The sequence below is a fragment of the Propithecus coquereli genome, unplaced genomic scaffold, assembly GCF_000956105.1.
Source record: "Propithecus coquereli isolate 6110/MARCELLA unplaced genomic scaffold, Pcoq_1.0 Scaffold150, whole genome shotgun sequence".
Taxonomy (NCBI): Eukaryota; Metazoa; Chordata; class Mammalia; order Primates; family Indriidae; genus Propithecus; species Propithecus coquereli.
Window position 1 is genome coordinate 7542425 of NW_012139414.1, and position 14614 is coordinate 7557038.

The 14614-nt window shown below is 36.6% G+C and overlaps 1 protein-coding gene across 1 annotated transcript in view; it reads left to right on the plus strand.

Moving 5' to 3' along the window:
- Positions 1-6445: 6445 nt before the first annotated feature.
- Positions 6446-14614, plus strand: part of LOC105806999 (septin-14-like) — an 81538-nt gene continuing 73369 nt past the window's right edge. The window contains exon 1 of the mRNA XM_012640246.1: positions 6446-6534. Coding sequence (XP_012495700.1) covers positions 6446-6534 — 89 coding nt within the window. The remainder of the gene's footprint in view (positions 6535-14614) is intronic.

Here is a 14614-nt window from a genome sequence, read left to right on the forward strand (position 1 = left end):
CGTGTGCAGGCTGCTTCTGCCATCTTGGCCCTCTATCTATTTTTTTTAAAAATTTTAACTTTTTATTTTGAACCACTTCAAAAGACAACTTTATAGCAAAGCTGCAATAGTACAGAGTTCCTATATTCACCCTGCTTGTCCTAATGTTAACATTTTACATAACATGATACAATGATCAAAACCAGGAAATTAACATTGGTATAATACTATTAACTGAAATTATTCACATTTCACTAGTTTCTACACTAATGTTCTTTTTCTGATCTAGGATCCATGCTGCATTTAGTTGTTATTTTTCCTTAGTTTTCTCCAATCTGTAACAGTTCCTTAGGCTTTTTTTCATGAACTTGACACTTTTTTTTTAAGATTTAAAAGCATTTTATAACATAACATATATTTAACAGAGCAAAAGTTGAGGGGTGCAGGTAATACAATTGAGCACCAGGCCTGAGAGACCACCCCCCTGTTCAGGCCCAGGCTGTGAAGTTCATTCTTATCAATGCTATTCTGATTATGTAGTAAAATGAAAATTTGTCATCACAATAGTTATAGTGACAGAGAAATGCATGCTATGTATCAAATAGCAAGGTAATGAAGTAAATTATAACACAATGTGACAACCGACAAGCAAGTAATCAATAGAATAGCATTACTTTCTCTAGTAAATGCTCTGGTTCCACTTGTATACTTACCAATGATTTAAAGGGCTTATTAAACATCTAATTTTATTATACTTTACACTAGAATGATCTCAAACACACAATGAAATTAATTTCAGCAAAAAAATTAAAACACTATTAGTTTTTTATTCCTTCTTGTATACTGACATTCTTAACTATCTTCTCAGTTGCAGCTTCTCAGAAAAGCTGCCTGTCATGTATTAGTAAGTGCTACAAATGCTTTGGTCTGTAGAGATAATAGGAAGCTGTGTAATCGCTGCAGTGAGATCATAACACACGATCTATTTAATAAAGGTTAAACCTTTTTTTGTCACTTAACTCAGGAATAGCCAAATGAAAAAGGTGCATAGGGCAAGGTATGGGGAGGGTGAGCGCAGAACTTCCATGCCCTCTCTGGGCACGCCACTCTTCTAGCATCTCTATGTGTTCACCAACCTGGAAGCTCTCTGAACTCCTTTGCTCAAGGTTTTTATGGAGATTCCATTATGTAGGCATGATTGATTAAACTACTGGCCACTGATGATTTTTTAAAAAATTTATTTTCTAGTTGACAAATAATAACTGTATATATTCATGGAGTACAATGTGATATATTGATATATGTTTAAATTGTGGAATAATTAAACCAAACTAATTTACATATCTGCCACCTCACATACTTATCATTTTTTTGTGGTGAAAACACTTAAAATCTACTCTTTTAGCAGTCTTGAAATATACAGTGCACTATTTGTTATAGTCACCATTCTGTACAATAGATCACTAAAACTTATGCATCTTGTCTCACTGAAATTTTTTACCCTTGGCTAAGTATCAAGTATCTCTCCAACCCCATAAACCCCCAGTTTCTGGTTACCACCATCCTACTCTCTACTTCTATAAGTTCAGCTTTTTTAGATTCCACATATAAGTGAGATCATACAGTATTTGTCTTTTTGTGCCTGGCTTATTTCACATAACACAATGTCCTCCAGGTTCATCCATGTTGTCACAAGTAACAGAATTTCCTTCTTTTTAAAGGCTAAGTTCTATTCCACTGTGTATGTATACCACATTTTCTTTATCCATTCATCTGATAATGAACACCTATGTTGCTTCCATATCTTGGCTATTGTGAATAATGCTGCAATAAACAAGGGAGTGCAAGTATCTCTTTGGCATACTGATTTCAATTCCTTTGAATATATGCTCACAAATGGGATTGCTGGACCTTCTGGTAGTTCTATTTTCAATTTTTTTTTTTTTTTTTGAGACGGAGTCTCACTCTTTTGCCCGGGCTAGAGTGCCGTGGCGTCATCCTAGCTCACAGCAACCTCAAACTCCTGGGCTCGAGCAATCCTACTGCCTCAGCCTCCCGAGTAGCTGAGACTACAGGCATGCGCCACCATGCCCAGCTAATTTTTTCTATATATTTTTAGTTGTCCGATTAATTTCTTTCTATTTTTAGTAGAGACGGGGTCTCGCTCTTGCTCAGGCTGGTTTCGAACTCCTGAGCTCAAACAATCCGCCCGCCTCGGCCTCCCAGAGTGCTAGGATTACAGGCATGAGCCACCATGCCCGGCCCTATTTTAAATTTTTTGAGGTTGTATTAATTTACATTCCCACCAAGAGTGCAAAAGGGTTCCCTTTTCTCCACACCATCATCAACACTTGTTATCTTTTGTCCTTTTTGATAATAGCCATTCTAACAGGTGTGAGTGATAGCTCATTGTGGTTTTAACTTGAATTTCCCTGATGATTAGAGATGAGCATTTTTTCATATATCTGTTGGCCATTCCTATGTCTTCTTTTGAGAAATGTCTATTTAGGTCCTTCGCCCATTTTAAAATTGAGTTCTTTGTTTTCTTGCTATTGAGTTTTTTCAGTCCCATATGTTTTTGGATATTAATCCCTTATTAGATGTTTGGTTTGGAAAAATTTTCTCCCAATCCTTGGTTTGTCTCTTCACTCTACTGATTGTTTCCGTTGCTATGCAAAAGCTTTTTAGGTTGATGCAACCCCATTTGTCTATTTTTGCTTTTGTGGTCATATCCAAGAAAGCTTTGCCTAGACCAATGTCTTGGAGTATTTTTACTGTTTCCTTCTACTAGTTTCACAGTGTCAAGTCTTCTGTTTAAGTCTTTAATCCATTTGGAGTTGATCAGCCACTGGTGATTAACTCGATCTCCAGCCCCTATCTCCTCCTCAGAAGTGGGGAGGGAGAGATTGAGGGGTTGGGGTTTAAAGTTCTAATCCTCTAATAACATGGTAGGTTCCCCTAGGTCCCAGCCCCTAGCCTGAATCTATCTAGGGACTTCCAGCCACCAATCATCTCATTAACATAAACTCAGGTCTGGTTGAAAGTAGCTTGTTATGTATAACAAAAGGCACTCCTATCATCCCTATCACTCAGGGAATTACAAGGGTTTTAGGAGCTCTGTGCCAGGAACTGAGCACAAAGACCAAATACATATTTCTTACTATATCATAATATCACAAGCGCAGATGTGTTCTTATGTCTTTCTTACTGTATATTAACAAGTTTATGATGTCAATATGTCTGATGAATGATAATGTTAACCTTTATCACTTGGTTAGGTGGTGTCTACCAGGTTTCTCCTCTGTAAAATTACTATCTTTACCTGTATAGTTAATAAACATCTTGGGGAAATACTTTAAGACTATTTAAATACCCTGATTTTTCTCAAACTCATTAATTTTAGCATCATTGGTGTATCTTGTTTGCAGCAATTATTAATGTGGTGTTTGCCTAATGGTGATTTTCTATTTCCCTCTTCCTTACTAATGTTATTAGATTTTTTTCTGTAAGGAAAAGCCATTCCTTATTTCCTATTCATTTATTTATTAGATTATTTATTTATATCCTCATAGACTCATGGATATTTATTTTATTCTATGAGTTAAAAATCTAATACTTGCATTATTTATTTTATTGCATAAATTCTTTTGGCTTTGGCCATTAGGAGACTCCTGTATTACTCCAACTAACCTCTATCCTTTTTTAAGCACTTTTTCATTTCCTTACATCATAAGATGTTTCAGGCTCTTGTATTTTCCCTACCGAGTCCTGGAATCAACCGTTTCTCCAAGCAATCCTGGTTCCTTTTATAGGAGAATAGTGTTTAGAAACAAAGATCTGGGTGTTAAGTGTGCTCATTGCTACTGGGGTATCCTTGCTTTTATGCCCTCTAAGCAGACAGAGCTAAGAAATATATATGTATGCATATTAATCATGCCTATACATACATCTACTGTATCTATGTGTTTATATATATATTAAATACCATGAGCTCATACTGATACTTCTGATTCCAATCTAATACCACAGGGTTCATTTTAGTCATCCCTCTTTCCTTATTGGTAACTTCCTTCCTTCTTCAACAGTGAAAAATTGGTAGCTCTCTTTACCTACAATATATTTACTTATTTCTTCAATTGCGGTATACACATAAAGTAGTTTCAGAATTGTAAACTCACGCTCCTGTGAGAAACACATTTACTAACTTGATTACAGCATTTAAGTAGAATTATTTTTGTTTTTAGCTTTACAGTGCCTAGTCAAGTTACTGTTTTCTAAAGTTATTTAGGTTAGTTCTTTTCTTCCCCACCTTCTTCAGTGTGGTTATGTCATCCATTTGTAATACAGTTAGGTTCATTTGTTAGTGTTTATAGTCACTCTTTTTTATTTTTATTGTATGTATTCTAGGGTGGCTTCTCCCATTGCTATGGTTTCACTGATCATCTTTTCTGAGCTACAGAAACACATACAAACCCAACCACCCTGCTGGACATCCCTAGGTAGAAGTCCCTCATATTTCTCAAGTCTAACATTAATCTTTTGTCTTATACATGTTGCAAGTATTCAATTCTCTCATTCATTTTTAGCCCTTTGTTCTTTTTTTAAATACAGAAATTCTAAATTTTGCCATTGTAAAGAAAAATAAAAAATCTCAGACCGTCCCCCCCCCCCACAACTCCTTATGCAAAACAGAAGGTCAAGCCTGGAGGCTGAGTATTGCAACATCCAATTCCAAATGAATAGCAGTTACCAACATTTTGAATCAGCCAGATCCTCACAGAAAGGTAAAAGGCCTCAGACATCCACAAGGACTGCCCCCACAGATCATTCCTAAAGAAACTCCTAGCTGGCCTCCCATAAGCAAGGACATGCAAATTGTAACTCTGGGTCCACAAGCTAAGTCTAGCTCCTGAAACTAAAGTCTGTTAGATTCCACACTAATAAGTTGATTACAAGTTTATATTCCAAGGTGCAGAACAAAGATAAAACAAGATCAATCATTCCTCCACCTACCCAAGGACATTGACATAATTGATTCTTCCTTCTTCTCTTCAAACATTCATCTTATCTTACGTAAAATGTAGATTTCCTGAGCCTCACAAGAATATAACCATTTTGCCTTGCTGCCCACCCCTCTCCTCCTTTTTCCTTTCTGTGTGCTCTGTCCCCTTTCAATACTGAAGTTCCCAAATCCCCCTTTGAAAAAAGTCACAGATGGGTCTGTGACTTTTTTGTGTTTTTCCCAGGCACAGCCTCAAACTTTGGCTTAATAAACCTCCATTGATTGAGATCTTTGCCTTAGCCACCGATTTGGGGTTGTCGATACAATCAAACTAATGTATTTATCCCAGAGGGTTTTGTGTCCTATTTGAATAGTCTGGTGTAGCTGGAGGATAATAAAGTTCAAGGGTGTAAGGCAAAGGAAGATGCAATGTCAAGATCATCAAGTACTTTGAGGATACCACTAAAGAATTAGGACATTATCCTGATGGCAAGAGGGAACTATGTACAAGTCTTCAGCAATAGAGTGACTTTCAACCAATATTAGTCATTTAATAACTATTCACCTACAAAGTGCTAGAATCAAATCTTCCTTTTAAAAAATTATCATTTTTGTACTTTTCTGTATCTTTTATTTCTCACAATTTAGAGTAAGTTAAAACAAATAGATCATTATGTCAAGGGACATAATTAAGGGGGATTTGCTTAAAAAATTTAAATGGAAACAATGATATCAGTGCAGAAACTGTCAGCGCAGGGAAGGAAAACCGTTTAGAAACAGATTACAGTATACACACGGCTCCAAATTATAAGAAAAGTGTCATTGCAATTCAGTGGAAAAGCGATTCAATAGCTAATGGTAAGGCAACTGGGGAAAAAGGCAAATCCTTACCTAACACTTTACCACAAATATAATACCCAATAAAACACAGATAAAATGTAAAAAATATTTTAAAATCTTTAAAAGTATTAGAAGAAAATAAAGGTGAATGTCTGCATAACCTTGAGATGAAGAAAAACTTTCCAAAAAATGACACCTACCGACGTCCATACAAAAATAAACCGCAAAATTTTTTTTTAAGCCCCTGAGTCATTAGAAGATACTAGAGGAAAATGCGTTTTTAATATTGGAATGGGGAAGGCTTTCCAAAATCCAACAGGGACACAGGGTTGAGTGACAAGAACGTCTAGGAGAAGACTTCAGGTGGGCCACTGGGACCCCCGCCCATCCCCCGCCTGGCGCCTCTCCCTCGCGCGCAGCACTCACCAGCCTGACAGACAAAGGGCGCTCCGCGAGGCTCCGCCCCCTGACGACGCCGCCGCCCCGCAGCCGCCGCGCTAGTCCGGACCCAGGCGGGAGAGGGTGCTCAGGGCCCTGATGCCTGAGCCAATGACGCCGGGTGCCTTGGCTCCTGGGGCTGGACCAGCCGCCGGCCAGGCCGGCTCTGACGACAGCCTTCCCGCAATGGCGACCGTGCCGCGCTGGCTTCGGATCCCCGATACGCATGCGCCAGCGACGCCTTGGGCCGACTGCATACCACATTGTCGGGTCTGGTAACTCCCACCGGCTCTCCGAATCTGCTTTTCACAAGAGCTGGGCTGCCCGAAAGGTTCGGGCCTCGGCCCTCAGCCCTCACAGAATGTCCCGATCCTAGAGGGCCCGTCCCGTAGTCCCGCCAATCAGAAATGTTGGACTGCCCTGATCCCGCGCGGGTAGCGCTGCTCCGTCTCCAAGACGACGACCCAAGCCGTCGCTCTCCTCAGCCGTGGAACCGACCCTCCTACTCCCCTCCCCTCTATTATATATTCATGAAACTCATAATGATGATTTAATTATATATATTACGTATGTTGTGTGTGTGCGTGTACTACTAATAAAAAGAAGGGGATTCTTTTTATGGGGATAACATTTTGCTTAATTGGAGTTCGGAATTAGTGTTCTATATCACCAAAATCGTTTCTGAAGGTTCATCTGTTTATGCTAGTTATAATGAGATTTCACGTATTTCATCTTTTAAAACATTTTCAGGTAGATGAGTACTACCAAATGCTGCTATCATCCATGAGCATATGATTTAACTTGAACATATTCATTACTTGGAAGGTATTTATAGAGTTCTGTTATATTCTTCTCTTGATATTTGCATTTTAACATGTCATTATATGGGAGATTAATCACTTGCAAGTAAAGGTTAGGTGGGAACTTCTCAACTACAGAGTTATAAAGATTTTGAAATACAGAGATGTCTTTGCACTTGCATAGAGGTCCAAAAATGCTACCAGAACGATAGTTTGACAAGGAAAATATAGTCACTGCTAATTTTGGATGAGGCTGGGGAATCTCACTTCCTGTTTTAACTTTTGACAGCACTGAAAATACATAAAATATATCATGCAGCTTGACATAACTTGTGCTGCAACAACATTAGTTGTCATGGAAGTGACTTTACTGTAGTATAAGTTGTGGGTTATAAGGGCAGTTTTGCCTTGTAATTTTAGTTTGAATTCATTAAGAAACATTATCAAGTCTGCAGCAAAAGCTAATTTCCCAAACCATTCAATGTTTGATAGGTGGTTGAGGGTGGTTCTGTTACCAAAAAAACTGTGTTCTTTCCCTACTTTATATCAGCTGCAAAGAAAGCTGAAATGACTATCAGGAGCCCCCTGGATGTGTGCCCATCCTTGACCACATCTCCTTTCCTTCTCCCATAGAAATAACCTATATCTTGAATATCAATGTATCGTTGATCATATGTAGTTTGATTCCTAAACTACACAGTTTATTTTTGCCTGCTTTTGAAGTTGATATGAATATAATTTGCATCTTTCCTTGACATTATGTTTTTTAAATTAATCTATATTGATGAGTATGGGAGTGGCTCATTCATTTTTACTGCTGCATGGTAATTATATTGTATCAATATATAACATGGTATTTATTCATTATATTCTTTACAATTTTTAAAAATTTTACTAGACTTAGAGGGTACAAATTAAATTCTGAACATGTATATATTGTATAGTGGTGGATTCTTGGTTTTTTGTGTACCCAACACCTGAGTTCATTCCTCATCCATTCTCAACCTCCCCCTTATGAGTCTCCAATGTCCATTATAACACTCTGTATGCCCCTGTGTAGCCATCCTTTGGCTCCCACTTATAAGTGAGAACATAAGGCATTTATTTTTTTGTTCCTGAGTTACTTCACTTAGGATGATGGCCTCTCATTCCATCCAAGTTGCTGCAAAAGACGTTTCATTTTTTCTTATTGCTGAGTAGTACCACATGGTGTGTGTGTATATATATATCACATTTTCTTAATCTACTCATCAGTTGATGGGTACTTAGGTTGATTCCATATCTTTGTGATTGTGAATTGTGCTACGATAAACATATTCATACAGGCATCTTTTTGATATAATGATTTCTTTTCCTCTAGGTAGATACCAAGTAATGGGATTGCAGGATCAAATTGTAGATCACTTTTAGTTCTTTGAGAAGTCTCCATACTGTTTTCCACAGAGGTTGTACTAATTTGCATTTCCGCCAATAGTGTATAAGTGTTCCCTTTTCACTGCATCTGTTCCAACATGTAGTTTTTTGACTTTATAATAATGGCCCATTCTAATTGAAGTAAGATGGTATCTCACTGTGGTTTTAATTTGAGTTTTCCTGATAATTAGTGACATTGAGCATTTTTCATATGTTTTTTGGCCATTTGTACATTTTTTTTTTTGAAAAATGCCTTTCATATTACTTGCCCACTTTTAAATGGGGTTGTTTGTTCTTTTTCTTGCTGAGTTAAGTTCCTTGTAGATTCTGGATATTAGTCCTTTGTTGGACACATATTTTGAGAATATTTTATTCCATTCTGTAGGTTGTCTATTGACTCTTTCGATTATTTCTTTTGTTGTGCAGAAGCTTTTTAGTTTAATTGAATACCATTTGTCTATTTTTATTTTATTCCCATTTGTCTATTTTTGTTTTATTCTCATTTGTCTATTTTTGTTTTTGTTGCATTTGATTTTGGGGTTTTAGTCATAAATTCTTTGGCTAGGCCAATGTGAAGAAGAGTTTTCCTAGGTTTTCTTCTAGGATTTTTATTGTTTCAGATCTTACATTCAAGTCTTTAATCCACCTTGAGTACATTTTTGTATATGGAGAGACAGAGATCCAGTTTCATTCTTCTACATATGGCTCTCCAATTTTCCCAGCACCATTTGTTGAAAAGAATGTCACTTCCTCAGTGTATGTTCTTGTTGACTTTGTCAAAGATCAGTTGTCTGTAAATATGACTTTATTTCTGGGTCCTCTCTTCTGTTCCATTGATCTGTATGTCTATTTTTATATCAGTACCGTGCTGTTTTGGTTACTGTAGCCTTGCAGTATAATTTGAAGTCAGGGAATATTATGCCTCCAGCTTTGTTCTTTTTCTTAGGATTGCTTTGGCTATTTGGGCTCTTTTTTGGTACATATGAATTTTAGAATTGTTTTTTCTAATTCTATGGAAAAACGACATTGATATTTTGACAGAAATTGTTGAATCTATAGATTGCTTTGGGCAGTATGGTCATTTTAACAATATTGATTCTTCCAATATTTAAGCATGGGATATTTTCCCATTTGTTTGTGTCATCTATGATTTTTTTATCAGTAATTTATAGTTCTCCTGGTACAGATCTTTTACCTCTTTGGTTAAATATATCCTAGGATTTTTTGCAGCTGTTATAAATGGGATTAAGTTCTTGATTTCCTTCTCAGGTTGGCCATTGTTGGTGTATAGAAGTGCTATTGATTTTTATACAATGATTTTATAACCTGATACTTTGCTGAATTCATTTATCAAATCTAGGAGTCTTTTGGAGGAGTCCTTAGGGTTTTCTATGTATGATATTATATAATCAGCAAACAGAGATAAGTTGACTTCCTCTTTCCCAATTGGGATGCCCTATGTTTCATTCTCTTGTCTGATTGCTCCACCTAGGACTTCCAGTACTATGTTGAATACAAGTGGTCAAAGTAGGTATCCTGACCTTGTTCCAGTTCTGAGGAGGAAGCTTTCAGCTTTACCCCATTTAGTATGATGTTGGCTGTGAGTTTGTCATATATGGCTTTTATTATTTTGTTCTATGTTCCTTCTATGCCAGGTTTTTTGAGGGTTTATTTTATTTTCGTGAAGAGTGCTGGATTTTATCAGTTGCTTTTTTCATCATCTATTGAGATGGTTATATGGCTTTTTAAAAATTCTATAATTGTGGTGAAGCATAGTCATTGATTGTGTATGTTGAGCCATCCTTGCATTCCTGGGATGAAACCCACTCGATTGTGGTGAATTATCCTTTTGATGTGCTGCTGGATTCGATTTGCTGGTATTTTATTGAGGATTTTTACATCTATGTTCATAAGAGATATTGGTCTGAAGTTTCCTTTTTTTTTGTTGCATTCTGTCCTGGCTTTGGTATCTAGGTGATACTTGCTTCATAGAATGAGTTAGGGAGGATTCCATTCTTTTCTATCTTTTGGAACAGTTTTGGTAGAATTGTCACCTGTTCTTTATGCAACTGGTAGAATTTGGCTGTGAATCCATCTGATCTGGGGTATTTTTTTGTTGTTGGAATATTTTTTATTACTGATTCAACCTTGCTACTTATTGTTGGTCTACTCAGGAATTCTATTTCTTCCGGATCCAATCTTGGAAGGTTGCATGTTTTCAGGAATTCATCCATTTCTTGTAGGTTTTCTAGTTTATGAGGGCATGGTTGATTATAATAGTTTCTGATGATCATTCGTATTTCTTTCTTATCCATTCTATTAATAATTTCTCCTTTTTCATTTCTGGTAATGTTTATTTAGACCTTTTCTCTTCTTTTCTTGATTAGTCTAGCTAGTAGTTTATCAATTTTGTTTATCTTTTCAAAGAACCAATTTTTTGTTATATTAATACTATATATTTTTGTCTCTATTTCATTTAGGTCTGCTGTGATATTTGTTATTGCTTTTCTTCTACTAACTCTGGGTTTGTGTTTTTCTTGTTTTTTGAAAAGATAAACAAAATTGACAGCCCTCTTGCTAGATTGACAAGGACTAGAAAGGGAAGGAATCTAATAAACTCAATTAGAAATGAAAAAGGAAAGGTCACCACAGACATCACAGAAATACAAAACATTATCTTTGAATACTATAAAAATCTATATGCCCCCAAACTACATAATGTGGAGGAAATAGAGAAATTCTTGGAAATATACAACCTCCCTAAGTTCAACCAGGAGGAAATAGAATTCCTGAACAGACAAATATCAAGCACCAAAATTGGAGCAGCAATTAAAAACCTTCCAACAAGGAAAAGTCCCGGACCAGATGGGTTCACACCCAAATTTTACCAAACCTACAAAGAAGAACTCATACCTATATTGCAGAAATTATTCCACAACATTGAGAAAGATAGTAGTCTCCCCAACTCATTCTACGAAGCCAATATAACCTTGATACCAAAGCCAGGAAAGGACACAACAAAAAAAGAAAACTAGAGAACAATATCCCTCATGAATATGGATGCAAAAATCCTCAACAAAATTTGCAAATCAAATCCAACAACACATAAAAAAAATAATTCATCATGATCAGGTGGATTTTATCTCAGAGATGCAGAGCTGGTTCAACATACGCAAATCTATAAATGCAATTCACCACATAAATAAAAGCAAGAACAAAGACCATGTGATTCTCTCAATAGATGCACAAAAAGCATTTGACAAAATGCAGCGCACCTTTATGATAAAAACTCTTAACAAAATAGGCATAGATGGGACATACGTTAAAATGATTAAGGCCATATACGATAAACCCACAGCCAGTATCATACTGAATGGGGAAAAATTGAAAACATTCCCACTTAGAACTGGAACCACACAAGGTTGCCCCTTATCTCCACTTCTATTCAACATAGTGCTGGAAGTTCTTGCCAGAGCAATTAGACAAGAGAGGGGAATTAAGGGCAACCAAATGGGGGCAGAAGAGATCAAACTCTCAATCTTTGCCAATGATATGATATTATATCTAGAAATCCCCAAGGATTCAACCAAAGGACTCCTGGAATTGATAAATGTAAAGTCTCAGGATACAAAATCAATGCACACAAATCAGTGGCATTGATATATGCCAATAACAGTCAAGCCCCAAATCAAATAAAAAACAGCACCTTTCACAATAGCTTCAAAGAAAATTAAATATCTAGGAATATATTTAACAAAAGAGGTGAGAGACATATATAGGGAGAACTATGAAACACTGAGAAAAGAAATTGTAGAAAATGTAAACAGATGGAAAAATCTACCATGCTCATGGATTGCCATAATCAATATTGTTAAAATGTCCATAGTACCTAAAGTGATCTACAGAATTAATGCAATCCCTATCAAAGTACCATCATCATTCTTTACAGATCTAGAAAAAATAATTCTACACTTTGTATGGAACCAGAGAAGACCTCGTATAGCCAAGGCAATCTTTTTTTTTTATTTCAGGATATTATGAGGGTACAATCATTTTGGTTACATTTTATGACTTTGCCTCACCCAAGCAAGGACTAGAGGCATGCCCTTCCCCTCTACAATACTAACCACATCCATTAGTTGTGAGTTTACCCCCCCCCAACCTCCTAATCCCTGAAGAATATTACTACCGTGTGAACACCATAGTCTTGATCAGGTAGTGCCAATTTGATTAGCCAAGGCAATCTTAAGCAAAAAGAACAAACTGGGAGGTATCAGTCTAGCAGACTTCAAGCTTCACTACATGGCTATAGTAACCAAAACAGCATGGTACTGGCACAAGAACAGAGATATAGATCTTTGGAACAGGACTGAGAACCCAGATATGAAACCATCCTCATATTGTCATCTAATCTTTGACAAAGCAGACAAAAATATACACTGGGGAAAAGAATCTCTATTCAATAAGTGGTGCTGGGAAAATTGGATAACCACATGCAGAAGATTGAAATTGGACCCCCACCTCTCACCTCTCACAAAAAATTAACTCACAATGGTTAACAGATTTAAACATAAGGCATGAAACCTTAAGAATTCTAGAAGAAAATGTTGGAAAGACTCTTTAGACATTGGCCTAGGCAAAGAATTTATGAAGAAGATCCCCAAAGCAATCACAGCAGCAATAAAAATAAATAAATGGGACCTGATCAAATTTAAAAGCTTCTGCATAGCCAAGGAAACTATCATTAGAGCAAATAGACAACCTACGGAATGGGATAAAATATTTTCTTTCCACACATCTGGTAAACGGCTGATAACAAGAATCTATATAGAACTTTAAAAAATCAACAAGAAAAATTCAAGAATGGCATCAATAAATGGGCAAAGGACACAAACAGAAACTTTTCAAAAGAAGACAGAATAATGGCCAGCAAACATTTTAAAAAATGCTCAACATCTCTAATCATTGGGGAAATGTAAATCAAAACCACAATGAGATATCACCTAACTCCAGTGAGAATGGCCTTTATCAAAAAGTCCCAAAACAACAAATGCTGGCATGGATGTGGAGAGACAGGAGCACTCTTACACTGCTGGTGGGACAGCAAATTTGTACAAACCCTGTGGAAAATAATTTGGGGATACCTCAAAGAGCTAAAAGTAGAAATACCATTTGATCCAACAATCCCACCACCAGGCATCTATCCAAAGGAACAAAAGACATTCTATAACGAAGACATCTGCACTATCATGTTTATGGCAGGACAATTCACTATTGCAAGGATGTGGAAACAATCTAAGTGCCCTTCAGTCCATGAGTGGATTAATAAAATGTGGTATATGTATGCTATGGAATACTACTCAATTACAAAAATGGTGATTTAGCACCTCTTATATTATCCTGGATAGAGCTTAAGCACCTCCTTCAAAGTGAGGTATCAGAAGAATGGAAAAATAAGCACCACAGGTACTCACCATCAAATTGGTACTAACTAACTGATCAACACTAAGGCGCTCACATGGTAGTAATATTCACTGGATGTTGGTCGGGTTGGGGGGTCGGGCTCGGTAAACTCACAATGAGTTTACAATGGATATGATGTACACCGTATGGGGGAAGGGCATGCCTCTAGCCCTGGCTTGGGTAAGGCAAAGTCATTACTTGTAACCAGAATGTTTGTACCCCATAATATCCTGAAATAAAAAAAAATTATTATGTAGGAGGAAATTTAATGACTTGCCTAGATTTCATGGCATACTGTTAAAAGAATAAAGGAGGTTACTAATTAAAAAAAAAAATCCTTGGCTGGCAGTTTTTTTCATACAGCACTTTGAAAGTGCCATCTCATTCTCTTCTTTCCTATAAAGTTTTTGCTGATAGGACCACTGTTAGTATGATGGGGTTTCCTTTATAGGTGACTAGATGCTTTTCTCTTGCTAATTTTAAATTTCTCTTTTTCACTTTGATTTTAGTTATTCTGACTATTATATGCCATGCTGATGTTCTTTTTGCAATGTATTTTACTGTGAATCATTGGGCCTGCTGCATCTGAATGTCTAACTCTCTTGCCTAGCCCTTGGAAGTTTTCATTGATTATTTCCTTAAATAGGTTTTTGAAACTTTTTGATCTTTTTTTTTTTTT